At 39.4% G+C, this 20,248-nt stretch overlaps 1 protein-coding gene across 1 annotated transcript in view; it reads left to right on the plus strand.

Annotated features, from left to right (window-relative positions):
• The window catches only part of GUCA1C (guanylate cyclase activator 1C), a 31,277-nt gene extending 12,089 nt beyond the window's left edge, over positions 1-19,188 (plus strand). Inside the window, 5 exon segments of the mRNA XM_059919992.1 lie at positions 7,700-7,831; positions 9,783-9,807; positions 12,339-12,403; positions 12,405-12,484; positions 19,083-19,188. Of these exon segments, the coding sequence (XP_059775975.1) occupies positions 7,700-7,831; positions 9,783-9,807; positions 12,339-12,403; positions 12,405-12,484; positions 19,083-19,188 (408 nt within the window).
• Positions 19,189-20,248: the final 1,060 nt, after the last annotated feature.

Consider the following 20,248-nt stretch of genomic DNA (forward strand, 5'->3'; position numbering starts at 1 on the left):
CAGCATAGACATTCTTAGGAAACATTTGTGGGTGATTAATAAAAATACCTCATTTGTTTAGCACTTTAGAATTTACAAAGCATTTTCACATATACCACCAATTATTAACATTTTGGCTGAGTGTCTCAGGCTTTTACCTGTTAAAGATACCAACTGTACTTGCTGATGTACAGTACATTTAAACTTAAGCTGTTGTAACTCATATTTTAACAAAATCTCTTGGAATTGTGGTTCTCAATTCTGGTTACATACTAGAGGTGCAACTGAATAGAACCCTATGGGACCTTCCTGGGAGAGACCACCCCATGTCCTCTGCCTGCCTCTTGCTTACAGAAAACTTTAGCCTCTTAGGCCTTCCCCAGATTCCAAAGAGCAAATTTAATCAGAAAAGTGAGAAAACGCAGAAACAAAGGAAAACAGTCAAGCAAGACAAAATAATAGCTTAGCCATTAAAGTCAAGGACCTTTAGCTCCTCCTGAGCCATACCCTTGAGCTCTTTGGCAGATACTGAACCGCCCACCAGGTGGAAGAAGTTAAACTGCATGCTGACCACAAGCACGTAGATCCCCAAACTGGTTGGAACTAGAAGGTTGATGTTGACTCTGGATTACCTCACCACCAACTAACTAGAATTACGTCCACGAGCTGATCAAGCACTCAGCAACCTTCTCCCTCACCCTGTCTTTAAAAAGCTTTCCCTGAAATCCACTGGGGAGTTCAGGTCTTTCGAGCATTAGCCGCTAATACTCCTTGCTTGGCCTTGCAATCAAACACTGCACTTTCCTTCAGCACAACCCGGTATCAGTAGATTGGATTCACTGCACGCAGGTGAGTGGACCCAAGTTTGGTTCGGTAACAGAAGCACCTGGGGGTATTAAAAATACCAGGGGCTGGGTCTCCACCTCAGTCCAACTGAATCAAAATGATGTTTTGTTTTACTCTGTCAGGGGGTTCAAATGTGCAACCAGCACTGCTGTTATACCAGAAAGACCACAGAGTGGCAGAAAATTGGGTTCTAGGCCCACTGGTACAAAGAGCTGTGCACCATGGATACATATAAAAAGGGAATTCTGGGTCCCAAACTATTAATACAGAAGCAGTTCCTCTGACTGTTCTTTTAGATACAGCTATAGTAAGAAAAAAAAGTGCTGAAGCCAGGAATTACATAGGTACATACTTTCCACCTTCTGGCCTGCTGTCGTCCACATCCCCACCTCTCCTAGTTACTAAAGAACGAGGATCCAGGCTCCTCCGTGGGAAATAATACAATCTTAGGAGGCAGGCTGACTGAGTTAGGGTGAGGCTGGATTTTATTTTATCTGTAGCAGTATCAGTCGAAGGAGACAGGTGCTCGTAAGAAGAAACCCACATTGGCTGGTTGAAGAAGTTCCTTGCTAAAGGCTGCGGTTGCTATAGTCGGGGGCAGGTCTTCTGTAGTCAGCTTGTGCACAAGTGATCAAACTCGGACGATTATCTTGCCTTCTCCCAAACGTATGCGAGACTGGCTTCTAATTCACAGTGGGCCGGGTATGCTGCTGGCTGCATTCTGGGGGCAGATGATCAAGGCTCCCTGATACCCAGGAGACCTATTAACAATCAGGAACTTGTTTGAGAAGGCTTTGTCCCAGAATCCTCGAATTTTGTACAGTCATGGCCAAGACAAGAACAACCGTGTCTGATCTGCATAACGATCACATTATAGAACCAATTGACCAGGCCCACATCATATTTCTCATGTCACAGAGGCAAGGTTCTCCTCAGGACATTCCAGCAATTCCATGGCTGGAAGAGATTATGTTTGCTGTTAGTTAGAAGTGTCAGTAGGTGAAAATGAGCTAGGTCATAAATGCCAAACGTCACGTTTCCCTTAACAGGTTTTAAAAATTCACAAAAGTATTTAAAAAGTATTCACATGTATTTGATGTGACAGAGGTGGCCCTTATATTGCCTACTTTCTTTTCGGTTCCTAAAATGCAAAGTAAATATCACTGACAATTGTTGATCAACCATATAATGTGCTTATACTCGCTCTCTGGGTTTCCTTCTGACCATCTGAGTAACCATTTTCAGGCAGAAATTTCAATTCATACGTTGCTACTGACCTGCCACAGCTGGCAAAATGTCACTGAAGAGTGTCACATGTAAAAGAATGAAAACATCTAAATGTCTCTAGGTTAGAGTCTGACAATTCATGAATTTTTCACAGATAGTGATTCTGTGAAAAGTAGCAGAAAGTTAATGCTGTGGAAGGGACTAGTTCTAATCTGGGCTAAGGCTTGGATTTTTGTTGGATTTGGATTATTTCCTGAGGGTGCACTAGAACAAATGGGGTTTTATGGCTAGTTGTTGTAATAACAATCATTTCTATTTCCACGATCTTAATGTTACTAGAACCCAGATGCTGTGCTTCATGGTTAATACTGTTAGGGCCTTGTTAGGGTTAAATGAGCTCCTATGTGTAAAGCACGATGCCTGGCCCTATTTGTATAGCAAAGATTACATCAACACCAACAGTTGTCACTGCCGTCATGATTATTATTATAATTGTTATTACTAGTCCAGTCCATTTTTCATTTGCAAAATGAAGGACTGTTTCCACTGAAATTCTATGATTTGAATCAATGAAATGAAGCCAAGTTTCCCTAATGATATTACCCAGTTCATAAATTCATGGTTCTATCATTGGGACAAAACCCTAAGGAGAATGTCTCAAATAATACTGAGATAGCTTTCAATATACGTATCACAAGGTCACTCAGGCAAACAATGATGGCGGGACCATATTGAGCCTATCAGATGATATCTGCAGTGAGATTTTACCCAAAGGTTTTATAGGGTGGGGAGAATGGAGGAGTGAGGGCTGTAATGCAGAATGTAATGCAGGTGTGAGGCCCTGAAGAGGGGGGGGGGGAAATGCTGAGCCAAAGCAAGGACCAGCTGCACAGTAAAGGAAGGCTCTAGATTCCCAGCTAAGAGCGTGGGTGAAGACTAAGAAAAGGATCAGCTGAAAGAGAACCAGTTTGTGTGCTGGTTCAGCCCATCAGCTATCCTGGAGGAGCAGCTGGGAACATTTCCTAGGGGAAACTGTGCAGAGAGAGGCTGTTGTCTGGGGGTGCTGGAGGCTAAACCATGGGCCAGGAGAGAGGGGCTAAGGATTCCAGAATGGACGGAAGTGTTCATCAAACATGGGAGCACGAGAGGGCCAGAGGAGGATGAACACCTTCTGTTCTGCTGAGCCAGATGGCTACGGTGGCAGGATGAGGGAAGGCCTAGGCAGTGGAGGCTCACAAGTCTCCCCTCGGCTCAGTGGCTTAGAGCACGTGGCCAGCTTTACCTTGGGCAGCACCAGGTATGAAGGAAACAGGCTCCAAGGTGCAGCATCTTCAGACGCTCTTGAGTTACCTCACCTTATATGATTGCACTACCAAGTAGATCACACATAGGAATCCGCAGCAACCCACTGCATTGAACACGTCCCATCTATTTAAGTCTACAGACACCTCTTCCAGAAAGAGAATTCAATTGTAATGAATTTTGGGGGCAATATTGGATGATATGAAGAAAAGTCTTAGAGTAAGGCTGACTGGATCTTAAATCCTGGATCCACCCACACCCCAGTTTTGCTACTTTAACTAGTTTATTTTAACCTCTCTGAAAATCAGTTTTCTCTTCTGTAAAATAAGAATAAGGCTACCTACAAGGCTGCTGTTAGAATGAGAGAGATGCACGGAGAGTGACCGGCACAGTCTTTGGGATGTGGGCTTCCCCCCACCTTTTCTTAAAATGTATTAATTGTCATTCTTATACTTAGTAATAAATAATAAAACAATTGTCTTCATATGCATATCAGCTTTATAATTTAACTTTCTACCTTCATTTCATATTGATTATACTCTTAAAACAACTGTGATTTAGGGCAGGTCATGAACATCACTTGGAGATCACATATTCACCTGTGGATTTCCTGTTGGACAAAAACACTACATGACTGATTTCCTTATTTTTTATTAGACTTCTAAAATTTCATCTCTTTAGTGGTAGCAAAAACTTAGTTTTTAAATCTTTATCTTTTATTGATATAAAGTATACCTTATATTTTCTGTACATTTTAGAGACCATGAGAAAGCTTAAATTTGAAGTTTCCATGCATTTTTTTCTCTTTCTATCATTTGAACCCCCCTCTACAAAATGATAACATATTAATGGAGCCAAACTCCCTCAGGAACCTGAGAAACTGTCATGTTTCCATATCTTGACCCCTGCTTAACTCTTCCCTGTAATCTACTCCATCCTAAGAACAAGATATATAAATCTATAAACGGGAGTAAAATTATTTTTGTAAATAGGCTCCCAAACTCTCCTTTCCTGAGGCTCACCAGAATGGCTTTGTCTGCACCCAATTTTCCCCTCTCCTTCAACCTCAAAGGAGGATCCTGCCCTTGCCAAACTCATTTTTTAGGATTTTGTGATGCAGAATTATGAGAGAAGTTGGTGGAAGAAAGGAATGAAATGTTCTCATGGTAGGGCTGGCAGTGAAGGAACAGGGCCGTGGAGATCGTTGAAGACTGAGCAGCAGGGTGTACGTGGAGGAACAGATGGGAGAGGAAGGCGGTGTTGTGAAGAAACCCGTAAATGTCTTGCAAGTTGTGTTCTTTCCAGAAATGAAAGACGTGCTGTTATTTTGAAATTAATTTTTGATGGCTGGACTGTATTCGTGACTATGTCATTATTCTGAGACTGAACCATGTGGGTCATAATTTTTCTAATTAGTCTTAATAAGGTTAAATTCATGTGAGAGTAAGCCACAATGATATGAGCCACTTGGAGCGATGCTTAGATGTTAACATTGCCTACGAAGAGACACGGATAAGAAAAACAGCGTAGGTCCGTGGTTCGCAGATCTTAGGATACATAAGACTCACCTGAGGAGCATTTTACAATGCAGCCTCTTGGACCCCATCCCAAGTAGTTTTGATGCTATTGTTGGGGTCAGAGTCTAGGAATCTGCATATTTCATTGTCCCCACATGATTCTGACACAGAGTGTTTATGAACTCCATTCTGGCTCAAGGCCAGTAAGTGTCAGACTTCTCCAGAGTTCTGTGTGCCATGGGGGCTCCTGTAGCTCAACCACAGAAATATAATCTTAGCAGTGTTCCTTTGGATCGGCCCAAAGAAAAGTCTCTAGACATTCTCTATTGCATGCTCCCTAGTCATTTTTGCAGAGACATCTCGCCTTCTCTGTGGCTCTTTATCTCCCCTCACCCTTCTTTGTAATCTATAGATCAACTGAAGACAAGAATTGCTTTTTTCTGTTTTACAGAACAAGCATTTATCTAAAACCCTCTCCAACACGAACACAAGCTATTAAATTACATTCACCGGGGTTGTCTCACCAATGCAAATTTCTACAAAATCTTAATAGGACGATAATTGGAAAAAAGAGTAGTTGGCTGCAGATTGTAAGGATTAATTTGCCTGACTACATAACAGAACGCTGCAATGAAAACAGGAAATGTTTTGCTTGCAGGAGCCTTTGAAAGAGGCTGCATTTGTCTAAGTAGAAATGTTTCCTCACCCATAATCAACTTTGGCTGTAGATTAGCCAGGTTGCCCATTTGTAAACCACACAATGAAAATATTTATGCTTGTCTCCTGGTAGGGTTTGCCTAGAGCTTTCAGAGCCTGGATTGGAAGGTGTTAGGACCACCCACCCGTTGTGCCTCATCATAAAATACCAAAAGTTCTAAAGGCAACATTGCTCAATCTAGCCTGTTGCCATTCATCATGCAGGTGACACAGAAAATTGTGATCCCTGAAGCGGGACTCAAAGTGAAATGAATCATCATGAAATATATGATTTTGTGGAAACGCTGGAATATCAACTTGCCAGCTCAGTCTTCACAGGGAAGGTGCTTCTGTGACCTTTTGGTAAACATGCACAATAACTACCCAGGAAATGGCTGTATTGATTGGTCAGCCCTGGAGACGCAGGAGTAAGAAGACCTAGGAGCAGATGCACCCATGGTTAGATACTGTTCCACCTAGCTTATATCCTCCACACCTGTCCGTCCTGTAATCATCATGTCCCACCAAATCTGGAGATGATATCTTGATGTCATCTTAAATAAATTTCAACTCTATAATAATGTATTTCCCTTGTCTCAGCCATAGCTCTGCTAGGGCTTAGTAAGTGAAGCGGTAGCGAGCAATAAGAAAGGCAGATGGAGAAAAGGTAAAACCACTTAACGTTTTGGATACTTGAACCAACTTCCTTTAGGAAACCATTCTACCAGATTCCTATCTGTTAGCAGAAGTCTTATCTCTTAAAAGACATATTAATTATTGATGGGCTAAAGATGCCTGTTGTAAAAATCTAATACCCAAAGGTAGTGAAATGATTTTTAAATATTTTCTTTTTTTCTTTCTTTCCACAGTGTAGAAAATTTTAAAGTGTAACACATTTTGAAGACAATGCTATAGTGATTAACACACTGGCTTCCGATATCTGAGATGTTGTTGTTGTCTTAAAAAAAAAAAGCAACCTAAAAAAAGCCATTAACGAGCCAGACAGGCTTTGCTTCACATCCAGAACTGCTGGTGGTTTCTCAGTTACTTTTCTTAGAGACTTGGCGGAACTAGACTTAAAAGCTTAAGACTCAAATCAAACACACATCACTTTACAGACCAATAAGCCTATAAAGCCCTTTATTTCCAAGGGAAAGGGGTACTTTATATCACATCCTATTTTGTAAATAGGACGTGACATCCCAAATATCCCAAAGAGAATGCAGCAGATAGCATGTTTTCCTGGGCCGAAGAGGCTACCATCAGCAGCTGAAAGCACATGGAGAAACAGCGGAGAGTGAGTCAGACCCCTCCCTAGAGCTGGCCACCTTTCTCAAAACAGCTGAGCATTTGGCTGAGCAAGGTTTGAAGTATATGATTCTTAAGAATGGCACAGGCTGTTTCTGTTTTCAACTGAGAATGTTTTACAGATTTAAAACAGAATGAGGGGAACTACCTAAGCTTGCACACCTTAAACAATCTTTTCTAAGATTGAACACAACAAAAATCATTATTAAAAAAGAGGCTAATAAGGGGACTTCCCCGGGGGTCCAGTGGTGAAGACTCCGCCTTCTAATGCAGGAGGCACAGGTTCGATCTCCCCTGTGAGGCCAAAAATTAAAAAAAAAAAAAGAGGCTAATAAATTTTGATTCATACTGAAAATGATGAAATTAAAAGGAATCCTGGAGATCAGCAGTCCTAAAACTTCCACCAGTTTCTCTAAAAGAGTACAGAATTTAGCTACTTGGTATGTTTCCCTTCAATTAAAAATTCGTTCCTGGTCTTCTCGCTGAGTGGAGGACAAAACCTGAAGATATTCAGAAGAAGACAACCGCTGTAGGGTGTTCAGTGGTGAGGACTCAGCCTTCCATCATGGCATTTCAGAACCTTTTTTTTTTTTGTCATAAGAAGTAGACGTTTTCTCTAAAAATGTACTCACCTATTTAAAGTTACTTGTTTCTATACACTTTATACCCATTTAAAAAAATTAAGTGCCAGGGAAAAGTTTTATGCCAAAATCTTGTGGGTTGTATTAAATTGTACTGACGGTCCTGCTCATGAATGATGACTTTGCAAATAAAAAATAATTGGTCTTAAATATTTATTTCCCTTTCCACCTTGCTTTCTATAGGATGGATTTATTGCTGCTGTAAATCCAGTAGTACAAGGAAAAATGAAGCAAAAATTAAAATGGTATTTTAAGCTGTATGATGCAGATGGAAATGGTTCTATTGACAAAAGGGAACTACTGAACATCTTCGTGGTAAGTGAAGTAGTAAAGTATCCTTTGCAGGACATTATATAGTTAATTCAATTTTCTTCCCTGTGGAGTCAGTGACAGTTCCCTATGTGGTCGGCTATTCTCGGGATATACATTTGGAATGGCTGAAGCAATTTCAGTTTCACCATCCTGTTGGTTACTGAATGTGCAATTGTGTATCAGCATTTTCTTCTAGGTGCAATCTACTCTGAAGTTTACAAGTTTAGCAGGGTATTGAGATGAAAAATAAACATGATGTTCTAAAACAACTTATCTTTTTTTCTCTGCCTCGGTGCAGAAAGTCTTGTGGGAGCAGCTAAAATACAAGATGGTTTATATAGCAAAAAGACATGGACAAAGAATAAAGGTACCTGAGGAACTAATCTTTCTGGGAGCTTGACTAAAGTATTTTCTAATAGATAGCTCAGGGATCTCAGATCCTTTCCACCTCTAAATTTCAAGGAGTCCCTTTATAAATCTTACCCCACCACCCTCTGCCAGTGGAATGAGGATAGTGATTACCATGGTATGAGATAAAATGGATCCCAGAGTAAAAGAGTATTAAGTGGGACACTGTGCCTGAATAAAGATATGAAGTAAAATAAACATTATGAATGTAGTACACTGAATTTGTAACACAGAATCAGAACTAGAATCAGAGATCTTAGAAATGATCTGGTCCAAATGCTCTCATTTATAGATGGAGCTGAGTCCCAAACATAATACATAGTATAAATCTTAGCAAAAATGCGAGGAAAAATCAATGGGTAGAGCTACAATTATGACTGAATATTTTAACAAATGGACAAAGCTGTTAAAAATTTAAAACTATTTTAGCAAATGTATAGTTAACCAATATATGAAAAGAATTCAAGAGTATGATAATACTAATATTGCTTCCACTTTAATCTCATCAGAAAGAGTACTAAGATATATTTTGTAGTTGAACTTTGTAAGCATTAAAATTCAGAAATTCTGCATACATACTACATGTTGCAACACAAAATTGGGAATCTAAAATATTCTATAGAGAATTCCCAGCCCCATGTAAATTTTCAAATATCCTCTTAAATATACGTATTTTAAAAACATTAAATAAGTAATACAGCATACAAGTATTAGGGGGTGCCTCCAAAGCAGTACTCAGATCAGGGGTTCGTATTCTGGGATCTATGGATTATGGCCTTTAGGAATCCTTGGCCACCCCCTTGGAATCAAGGGCAAAATTTTGCCTGCACATGATCCATTTTCTTCAGGGGAGGGAGAGGGTCATCAGATTCTCCAAAGAACTAGGAAGAACAAAAGGATAAAAGTGATTATTTTCTAAATCTTATAGGAAAATTTACATAGGTTTTCATTAGTTAAAATGTGTAACTTAGTGAGTCAAGGAAAGAGAAATATTAAGTAGCTAGTTGAGTTTTTCCTTAAAATGTTTAGAAAGAGAACAAAATAAAAGTAGAGAAACAAATAATAAAAGCACAGCAGAAATTAATTTAATAATTGGATACTATTTGTCTTTGATTAAATCAATAAAGATTAAAAGCAATAAGATGTAATTCTGTCAAGGGCAGTATGAGAAGAGTGCCCTTACACACTGTGGAGGGAACGTAAATGGATATAACATTCCTGGAAATTGGGTGGTCTGCGTTAACAGGCTAAAATTTATCTTCATTTTTAGAGTCAACGTTACTTACTTTTGGTCAGGAAAAACAATAATTAATGTTGCCAAAGATAAACGTTCTATGATTTTACATCACAAAATCATTTAAGATAGTAAAAATAAAAAACAACCTAAAGGAGGGTAATTTTAAAATTAATGCAATGGATTATGTACTTATAAAAAAAAAATCAGTGGTCTACAAACATACTCTCTATATAATGGCAAATGAAAGAAAAACAGGGTAAAGAATAATACATACTGTATAACATAAGTTCTCTCAACATATGATAACAGGATGTTAAAGTGGAATTCAGCCCAGGTATCAAGAGATTCGAAGGAAGTACTAGGTTATAGGCAGAATTTACAATGGAAGTAGTTACATCTTAATCTCACTTTAAGGGTATGAAACGGTCAAGATGAGGGTTTTGGAGAAGGACTACTGGAGGGGATTTCTTGTGTAAAAGCCCTCACGTCAGTAGCATGAAGATTTAAGGAGACCAGCGAGGTGTGGCGCGCCCTGCAGTTTGGGGACCGTGATGTTCCAGTGTTTGAGTCACACGTGAGAAATCTAAAGAGCAGACCGTGGCAGCAGAGTAGCAGGATGCATTCCTGGAATCTGCTGGGACAAAGGATGCTTGGGTTTCTCCATGGATCAGATATATGGGCCACTGAGAGCAGAAGCTGGAAGAGAGCTGTCTTGGATCTTGTCCAGCTGAGCCACTTGGAGAAGTGAGGAATCCTCAGAAGAAGAAAGCTGGAGGTAGATCTGGAGAGTGGTTCTCAACCAGGAGCGATTTTGCACTCCTATTTCCCCAGGGGACACTTGGCAAAGTCTGGAGACATTTTGGTTGTCAACTGGAGAGACGGGGAGGGTGTGGTGCTACTACTGTCTATTGTTTAGGGACCAGGGATGCTGTTAAACATTCTACCATGCACAGGACAACGCAGAGCAAGAAAGAATTGTCGAGTCCAAAATGTCAGTGGTGCAGGTGTTTAGAAACCCAGACTTGGAGCCTGTAGAGGGAGCCTCAAGGGATCAGCCGGAATAGGTAGAAATAGAAATACCATTCTTGCGCATATGCTCAACAAAAATTTGTGTACATGATCATCAAAAGACCTGACCAGGAGTGTTCATAACAATTTTTGTAATAACCAAAAAGTGGAAATAACTCATGTACATCAACAGTAGAATGACATTAAATTGTGGTATATTTTCCCAATGATATACTATAAAACAATGAGGATAAACAAACTATTGCTATGTACAACAACATGCATGAATTTCACATACTTAAAAAAAAGTGTGTGATTCATGTCTAGGGAGTTGCAGGAGAGTCTCAGTAGCGAAAAGGGGGTGGGAGGCCTCAGAAAAATAGTGGTCTTTGAACATCTGCTATCCGGAGAGCTCTGAAACTATATGATCATGACAGTACCTGCCAAGTCAGGGCTCTCCTGCTCCCCTTTTCTCTCCTCCCTCCTCCTGCCCACACTCAGAGGGGTCAGAGAAGGGCTTAGTAAGATGGAAGAGAAAGAATAGATGTACTAAATGAGGAAGGAAAGAAGGACACAAACCATGCCTCCTTGCCCATTCCCCCCACCCCCATGCTTCTCCTAGAAGAAGAGGGAAAATATGAGGCACCCTGACAACTCCCTTCAAATTATTATCCTCTTAGGCCTCATCAATCTTCCAGTCAATCCTTCACTCTCACTTATATTGCCTGGAGCTGGGTGATGGACAAATTCTAGAAATTTCATAATCTTTTATTATGACTTATGCATGCAGTCTAGTATCACTTCAGGATGTGGGAATACTGCCTAGCCAGTATTTGGCTAGATGCCTAGCCAAATTTTCGAGGCTTTCTGAGCCTCTGCAAAGACACTGAGATACCTTAAAAACTTTCATCTAATAGGCTACCTGTATCTAACCGTTACTCTAAGTATTATTTAACTGTGAGATCTTAGCTTGCTAAGGCCAAGAGTGGTGCTTTGCCACTGTTAATTATGACTGATCTTTGGATTCAGGATTAATAATGCTTGGGAAGCAGCAAGAGATAGTTCTATTTAAGACCATGCCTCTAATTGAAATATGTTGCCAGCAGTTTTTCTAAAGATTCCTTCATGTTCAATCAAGATAGTTATGTTCAAATTCCCAGATGACTAATCCATTCTCTCTCTGTCTCTCTTTCATTTTATTAGGAATTTCTACACCATATTTGGGTCATTTAATTTAATCACCTGGGGCAAGTGTGGGGGGGAAGAAGGGTGGTTAAATCGTCTCTCTAGGAAAGCTGGAAATGTCATTTTCCCTGCGTCCCCTGATAGCTTTTATGATGAAAAGATGCTGGCGGAGTGTGAGAAATTCAGTGTCCTTCTAAGGCATGCGTATCTGTCTTCCCAGTTGATCACTCTGCAAAAGGGCACAAAAAAAAAACCCAAAGGTGCCAGTGGCAGAAGCCAGAGAGGAAGCATTAGATGCTTACAGAACATCCTTTCATATTCATCTTAAGATCAAAGATAATTAGTCTAAAATGAGAACCCTTTTCTGGGTCCAGAATTCTTATGACAGTTACCACTTCGATGTTTTCTCCAATGGGCTCTTAGAATCTTCTGTTACTTAGTATGTTGAATGGATCCCTTTGTTCTGTAGAAAAAACCTAGATTATACTCAGTTAATTTAATTTCCAAGCCTCATTACCCAGAACTGATATACAATCTTTTTATTTGTTTTTAACAACTGAAACAGGTTGGATAGCAAAACTGACATAAACAATTCCCCCAATTCTGTCACATTGGGGTAAGAAATGTCACAAAATGAGTTTGCTTCCAGAAGAGTTGAACTCTCTGATTTAGTTTCTTTGCAAGCACTACAAGCCCTCAATGGCCAGCAAACTCTGAATCCTGGAGAATTTACCAACTTTGGTGTTCCATAAGATCGATACAAACGATGACAGTAAAGTAGCTACTCACCTTGGGCTCACTTTTCTTACCGAGCAGGAGTTAGTGGTGGTGTGTGAGATGCCCCATTTAGACAAAAGCATGAACGTTTCAAGCAAACCCCACTTGTAATATCACTGGGGCTTCATAATTTGACCGGTACGATGTTCTCCAGTTGATACAATTGAATTGAATAAATATTTATTGACCATATTTACACTTAATGCACAGGGATTGACACTTTGGTATATATAAAGAAGAGTAAAGGGAGATAAAAGGAAAAACAGTTGGAGAGTAGGAGATGAAGGGCCCTCTGCTGTTTGCTCTGGGAATTTCTTTCTACTGGAGGCTTCTCATCAACTTACGAATAAACTTGTTTTCCCTCCTAACTTCAATTATGCCATCTTCTATCAGATTTTTCCTTCCCTTTGACAGTACATTTCTGGGAAGAGTTGTCCACACTTGCCTCCATTTCTGCTCTATCTTTTCTACATTTCTACTCTTTCTGATCATTTCATTTCTGCTTTTTTTTACCTGAAAGTCTGGTCTCCTCTTTATCTCAGAGAAGGTGCGCTTCTTCAGAGGTAGGAGTGAGAAGGGAGGGTGCTTACACCAAATGGCTTTAATCTGTAAACTGGTAGATAAGCATATTGATTTGAGATGGAGGCATCATATCTAGGGATGATCCTTGAAAAACAGAAAGCTTGGAATTGTGGAAAATATGTTAGTAAGATTAAAAAGGGGTGGAGGCAGGGGATAGATTTGAGGGATTGGGAGTCATGGGTGTCATCAATCCACAGACTGAACCTGCTGGCCATGCATCACTTCTTGTAGTGGACACTGGAGAGAAGTAGAGACTCACGTGGTAGTTTGTATTAGTCAGACGTGGCTGCTCAGTCTGGTAGGATGTGAGGAGGAGGAAGAGGCTGGGAGGGAGTTCAAATAAAATCACCACTATGAGCGAACCAAACATTTGGACAAGAGTATAATTCTCAGAAGAACAGTTTGGAAATGTACCAAGAGCATCGATCTTCGTCTTAAGGACCTAGTCCTCATCTCAGTCTCGAGTCGGTATGCTCACTTAACTGGCTTACCAAGATCAAAGCCATTTGGTGTCCTCACTCCTATATGGGTCTATATGGATGGAGAATAAAACAAGTCAGTTCATGTGAAAGCTTGCAAGGAACAGATTCAGACCACCCAGAGTTGATAAGGAGGCCAAGTAAAGCTAGAAAAGAACCAGAAAAATGGAGAGAGGAGGGCCTGGTGAGGCCAGTGAAAACTTTATTTGGAATATGCATCCGAAAATGGTAATCATCAAACAGGAGAAATGCCAGAGATTTTGTTGTGTTTTGTTTTCATTTTTAATCCCAGAGGTGCTGCAGGATGGCAGGGATTGGAGTAGAGAGGATAAACCATTCAACCCAGGGTCAAAATCATTGCTCAAAGGATGAGTATTCTGGAAGTAGATGGAACATCATGAACGTTTAAGACTTAGCATCATAAGTGAATTTCAAAAGGGCAGGTCAAGAATGTTTTAAAATATCCATGGATCCTGTTCATAGTGCTGGCCGGGGTGGGGGGTGGAATAGGAAAAGTGACTTCCCATAGAGAAGTATGAGGATGGCTCAGTTTGAAAAGTCGGAAAACATGTTCCAGAAAACAAAATTGTGCAGGACTTTTTGTTTCCTATCTGTGCAGGTTCCTCAAGAACAAAGTATAAGGAACGAATAAAATGGGGAATGTAGTTGGAAGGGGCCTAGAAATAGAAAGAGCTGAGTTGAAAAAGGATGCGAGTCTGAAAGAGAGAACGTGTTGGGCTCAGGCAACTGAGGTTACCTGCAATTAGGGAACTAGGATCTTTGGCCTGTAAGAGTATCTCAGAAGGAAGAGGATACATTATGATTTCTGGACAGTTTACAGATCTAATCGGACAAAGCATTTCCTCTGATATAAAAACTTATATTTTAGGAAAAAATATTGGCTTTTATAAAATGAAGATATCAAATAAACTAGTTGCACTCTGGAGTAACAATGAACCACTGTTTCTTGGCAAATGCATATACGGAATTAAAACTGATAGAACTTGCTTTTACATGGAAATTATTGGAGACTGTTGTATTATCTCGTCAAGGGACAGCTGGGTCATTCCATGTATCAAGGAAAAAGAAGCTCAAATTGTTCTGTTGAACACAGAGACAGCTCAGTGCACCAGAGGACAAGGAAGAGAAAGTAATGAAGATGTAGAGGGCTGATATTTGCAGAAGTGTAAAAGGACTTTGCCAGTATTTGACAGAGGAGAATAAAGTGCTTCACTCACATGTAAAGGGAAAGTGAGCATCACAGAGAATACTTGCAGTCGTACAAGCCTAAGTGTATATACCTCAAATAAGATTTCTGTTGTTATCATTGTTATCGAAACATCAGTGTTGGGAGAAATGGAGATGTTTGATTAGGTGTACCAGAATAGCATTGACTATGTGCCAACATATATCTTTTTTGATTTCTCAAAATAAAAAGCAGCAAGCACACCATTGGTATCTGGTGATCCAATGAATATTGAAACCAAAGATCCCCAGCACACCCAGATACAACCAAAACAACTTCAGGAACATATATGATAATCCCAATTTGAATGCCAATTGTTTGCAAAAGAATGACCAACATCAAATCTGTTGGAACAGAAAAATACACAATAGCTATATAGAATTCTAGACATAATCATCATGGTCATTAGCAAATCAAAGTTAGAAGATTAATCAAAAGCGAGGTATAGGGTTAATGCTAAGATAATAAAACGATGAAGAGCCATAAGCTCCATGAGGGCAAGAGCTATTCTGTTTTACGTACTTTGGTATTTCCTGTGCTCTCACACTTTCTGGCACATAATAGGTGCTCCATAAATAGTTGTAAAATGAATGAGTGTCTGATAAGATGTCATATGAAAAGCAAATGAAGAAATAAAGAAGAAACAAGAGCAATATGCAATGCTATCTGTAGGAAGAAAGGCCTCTAGGAGACAAGTTTGGAAATTAACATATATTTGAAAATGCAGTGCAAATGTCAAAATATAAACACAGATCGCTTAGCAGAAGTTAATTACCAGTGGAAAGTAGCACTGGGGGGCCAGAGAGAGGTTAAAGGGGGATTCTTTCTTTTCATTACACGTTTCTGTAGGGTTAGTTGTTTTTTGTTTTTTTTTTTTTTACCATGAGCATGCATCATTGCTATAATTCAACAAGTTAGTTTTTATTTTTATTTTATGAACAAAAGCATCCAGGAAGGAGGTCTTGAAGAGAATCACAAGGACAGAAAATTGAAGCTCAACATTCAATATTATTGAAGAATGAAAACAGAAGGGACCTCAAGACAAGTCAGGATACATGATCAAGCATGAAGTTCTGCAGACTTTACTTGGAAGTATAGCAATCGGCATGCTACCATGCACCGCTTAGGGGCTGTTCTTGACATGATTTAGGAAGATTTATAGATACTGTTCACAACCTCAAGAGCAGAAAGTGTCCAGACAACAAAGCGCCAAATAGCCCAGGGACAAAGGAGACTTAAGTGGCTCGTAATAATAAACCATGAAAGTGAAAAGAAAGGAAATGAAAGGTTATTGAGCAGATATTTGGAGTAAAAGAAAACAGGGACAGAACATAATGGGAGACCTTTTACTAAGCAACTAACCAGAAAGACCAGTGTTTTAGACTGGAACACCATGGAATCAAACTGGGAAACTGGGAACTACCAGGAGATAATAGGAAATCAAGTTTCCTTATAAAAGAGAAAAAACTGCAGCTTTTAACACTCTGCTATAAAATGCTGCTAAATGCCTCTAGTGCCACCTTGCTAATGAATACAGAACTTGTCATTTAAAATCCTGCATCCTCCCTTGAAAATCTGGTCATTCTCATCTCCTGAGACACTCCAGTCCCACCTTTGCTAATTTCCCAGCCCCAGCACAAATTTTCACGAAGTTCTTATTTGAAAGAATTGAAAAACAATTCCTTGACATAGGTTGGCTTCCTTTCTAACTAAGTTGACTTCTTTAGAGCAAGAAATGCTAATGTGAGCGTGTATAGTAAATTTTGACTTTTTGGAGGGAAGAGGCAATTTTCTGGTAATGTTATAAAAACATTTAAGATATTAATGGGAAGAAATACATGATCCATAAATATCAACAAAATAACCAGATTGCAAAAACAAGGCTAAAGACAATATTTGAGTAGATGTCCTATCACCAATAAAACTGCTGAACTTGGTAGTGAGTCATGGAAAAGCATCCATAACACTGAACTTCAGAGTCCCCAGGAGTAGCGGATGTGTTCACCAAGACAACAAACAGCCCTGAATAACATGGATATGAATTATGTGCATATGTATATTTCAACATATAAAACCTGTGCAATTTCTGAATTATGCCTTACAGAGATTGATATGTGTTTTTAAATAGAAAAAAAAATAATGAAAACTCAGACATCATTTTAGCTCCTTCTGAGTCCCATGATCTCCAGCTCAATCATCTCTCAGCAGCTTCAGCTCTTGGCTGGTCGATCTTTTGATGGGAAGCTTCTGGATCTGCACAGGCAATCCTTTCTAGGGAGACCCAGAAACCAACCTTCTAACTTGTCTGGGCATAAATCCACAGGCAAACTGAAAAGGATTAGGAAGCAATGTGTAAGAATATCAGAAGAAGGAAAGCAATTTGTCAGCCTAGGTTTCCTGAGCACCTTCCACATTCACAACCCTGGTTGGCTGTGCTGGTGGGGCCGTGTAGTGAAGGAAATGGCAGTTGTAGTCAGGGCTTGATAAATGTTCGGAGAATGAATGAATGAATGCTAAGACTTAGAAGGAAAAGAGCGAGGAAAACTTCAAAATAAGTATTTAGAAATAGTAAGCATCGTATGTTGCTATAGGTAGAGGTTGGCTTAATTTGGAAAAGAGAAATTATTTTTTGGTAAGTGATAACGTGGAAAAAGCAAATATGCAGAGTTCATGGGTATTTTGAAAAACGTGATGAAACATCAGTGAAAAATTCCACCTCTTAAGTTGTTAAAAGAGGAAATCTTAAAAGTTGTCATCACAAGAAAAGTATTTGTAACTATGTGAGGCGATGGATATTGACTAAACTTACGGTGGTAATCATTTTACAATATATACATATCGAATTATTATGTTGCATCTCTTAAACTAATATGTTATGTCAATTATATTGCAATTAAAAAAATTCCCCAAAAAGCATTTTCTTTCTTCTCTTTTCCACATCAGTAACCTGCATTGCTTTTCAACACGGGCAACTATCTCCCAACACCTTCCGATACAGCTTCTTTCCTTGCCAGCAGTGAGAATGGAGAAAGTGTTATTATAAGGTAAGTAGTCAAAACAGATTTCAGCTCCCCTATCTCCACTCCCACTTCCCTGTTGGTCATGCTGAGTCCCTAGAAGTTTGAAAAATCTTTTGGGTTGTGAACTTAGCAGTGTGTTTTCCCTTCGCAAAGGATGGTTAGTCTTCTGTTAGCTATCATCTGCCTGACTTTCCCTGGGATACATAGGGAAGTCTAATCCTACCTGCTGTTACCGGGGTTTTGCACAGACTTCTTTGGCATAAGGAAAACATAAGGAACAAAGATTAGATTTCTCTGTAAAAAAAAAAAGACAAAAAACAATATATATTAGTATTTTGCCATGGAAACCAAAAGGAAAGTATCTTATGAGAATGTGATGATTTATGCTTTATATTTGAGCCACTATTGTGGTGTTTAGATATTTGTCTTTATCCGTTAAAAAGTACAGGGACAGTATAACAAACACTTGCTTTCACTTCCTGCTGACTTTCTGCCTCAGGGGCATGTTCCCTAGTTAGTGACTCAGTGTACTTCGCTTGTCCTTGGTTGACCTCCCACCAAGCCACAAACCCTATTAAGTACAATCTCCTTAAGATCAGAAAATTCATCTGTACCTTTCAACTTGAATATGCCTGTAATTACAATCCAAATGATTTAAATCGAGAACCCCTCATCCCCAACCCCCAAATGTTGAAAAGTTGTCTTGTAGGATGAGGGTAGTGGGAAACAGGGCAGCAGGTGCCCATGGGTATAAGGCGATAGTTTTATAGCACTGGGCTGGTCAGCATAGACCTAAGGCTTAAGTCAAGGTGATACAATGAGAAATCGAAAAATCAGAAAAGGAGAGGAGAACTAGGGAATGAATAAATGTCCTTCTGCACAGCTTTGGATGGTCCTTGAAATTATTTCCTCAGGGAGAAGAATATTGAAAACAGCCTTGCAAACAGTCATTTCCTTCTGATCTTAGAAGTCTGCAATTTTCATGTTCCTATGACTTGGTCATAGCTTCAAGATTAAAGGTCAAATAATCAATATCGTGTAGAGATGTAAATGTATATGTGAACACAGGTACATTACCTGATGTTCTCAACTCAAAATGAAAAGAGATTTTATTCGTCACCTGTATTTTCACCTAACAACCCTACCATTGAATGCTTTTCTATATAAGGATATTCAAGGAATTAAGAGTCTGGTTGAGATGAAAGGATATAAAAAGAAGAATATCAATAAAAATGCCAGTGAATATATTGCATATGCTAGTGAGTGGTATTAGACAAAGGCTCTTGCTAATTGTTCTTCTATTTTCTGGGAGAATTGACTTTAGAAGAATTTATTAATGGCATGGAAAAAGAACAGCATCTTCTGGAGGTTGTTTCCAAGAGTTTCGACCTTTCCAATGTACTGAAAGTAATCTGTGATGGGAAGCAGCCTGACAGACACAGGAGAGAGGCTTCTTCCAAACCATCTGACAAGGCTTGTCTAGGGAAGGTGAAAATGAAGTGGCTATGGGAACGCCTTAGCCAGCTTTCAGTGGATACAAAACTTTCAGTGGAGAAGAAATGTGATTTTCTGTACATACATGCTATTGATTTCAGGTTTTTATTATCATTGGTATCCACTTATGAATAACCCACTTAAGTCCCACAGAGACTGTCATAAAGATCCTAGACAGAAGCAATGTTGCTTCTGTTTATATATTAGTCCTCTCTCCGCAGATTAGAATGGGGTGATTAAACTGAAGGATTGCCTCCATAGCTATCAGTTCAAAATAGAGCTCGCATGTATGTTTTCTTGCCCACCTAAATTGGTCTGCATCTTGAAATAGAACTGGATTATCTGGGCAGTGCCTCCACAGTTTAGCATTCTTAGATTAAACGTGCATTTGGCACATGCGTTTGCTGCCTCATGGCTCTTGTCACATCTGTATATTATAAGTGACTGCGTTCTGGTCTGTTGAGAAACTTTTTTTTTTTCTGCCCCTTTTCTCCTCCCTAACTCCGAACGCTGTCTTGAATCAGTAGTAATGTCCTGCTCCGAAGGAAAAGTTTTAAACTATGTAGTAAAAGGAGAAAATTTCCGGCTGGGCAATGAGAATGTTTGCATCTGATTTGTTATAAATCTGGGTCCAATTGTGCATGAAAATGCGATGCATCATCTGTAATTATTATGCCAGTTGGAGGTTTGATCAGAACAGCAGACAGCCAGGCTGTGCAACAATAAGCACTTGACATTTCAAACAGTCCTGACATTATAGCTCTGACATTTCATTTTTTATATCCTTTCCCAAAAATGAAATGATGAATGGGATTTCTTGATGGGTTAGAACTTTTAAAGTTTTGGGTTCTATATCACAGGCCCATTAGTACCTCTGTCAATGCCAGGCTTCTTATGGAAGCACAGTGGAGATTGAAGAGCAGATGTAAGCTGTCTTTATGTTAAAAGCTTCCTAATTACACTTTCAAATTTGGGTTAAAAACA

Source organism: Balaenoptera ricei, chromosome 4 (assembly GCF_028023285.1).
Source record: "Balaenoptera ricei isolate mBalRic1 chromosome 4, mBalRic1.hap2, whole genome shotgun sequence".
NCBI lineage: Eukaryota > Metazoa > Chordata > Mammalia > Artiodactyla > Balaenopteridae > Balaenoptera > Balaenoptera ricei.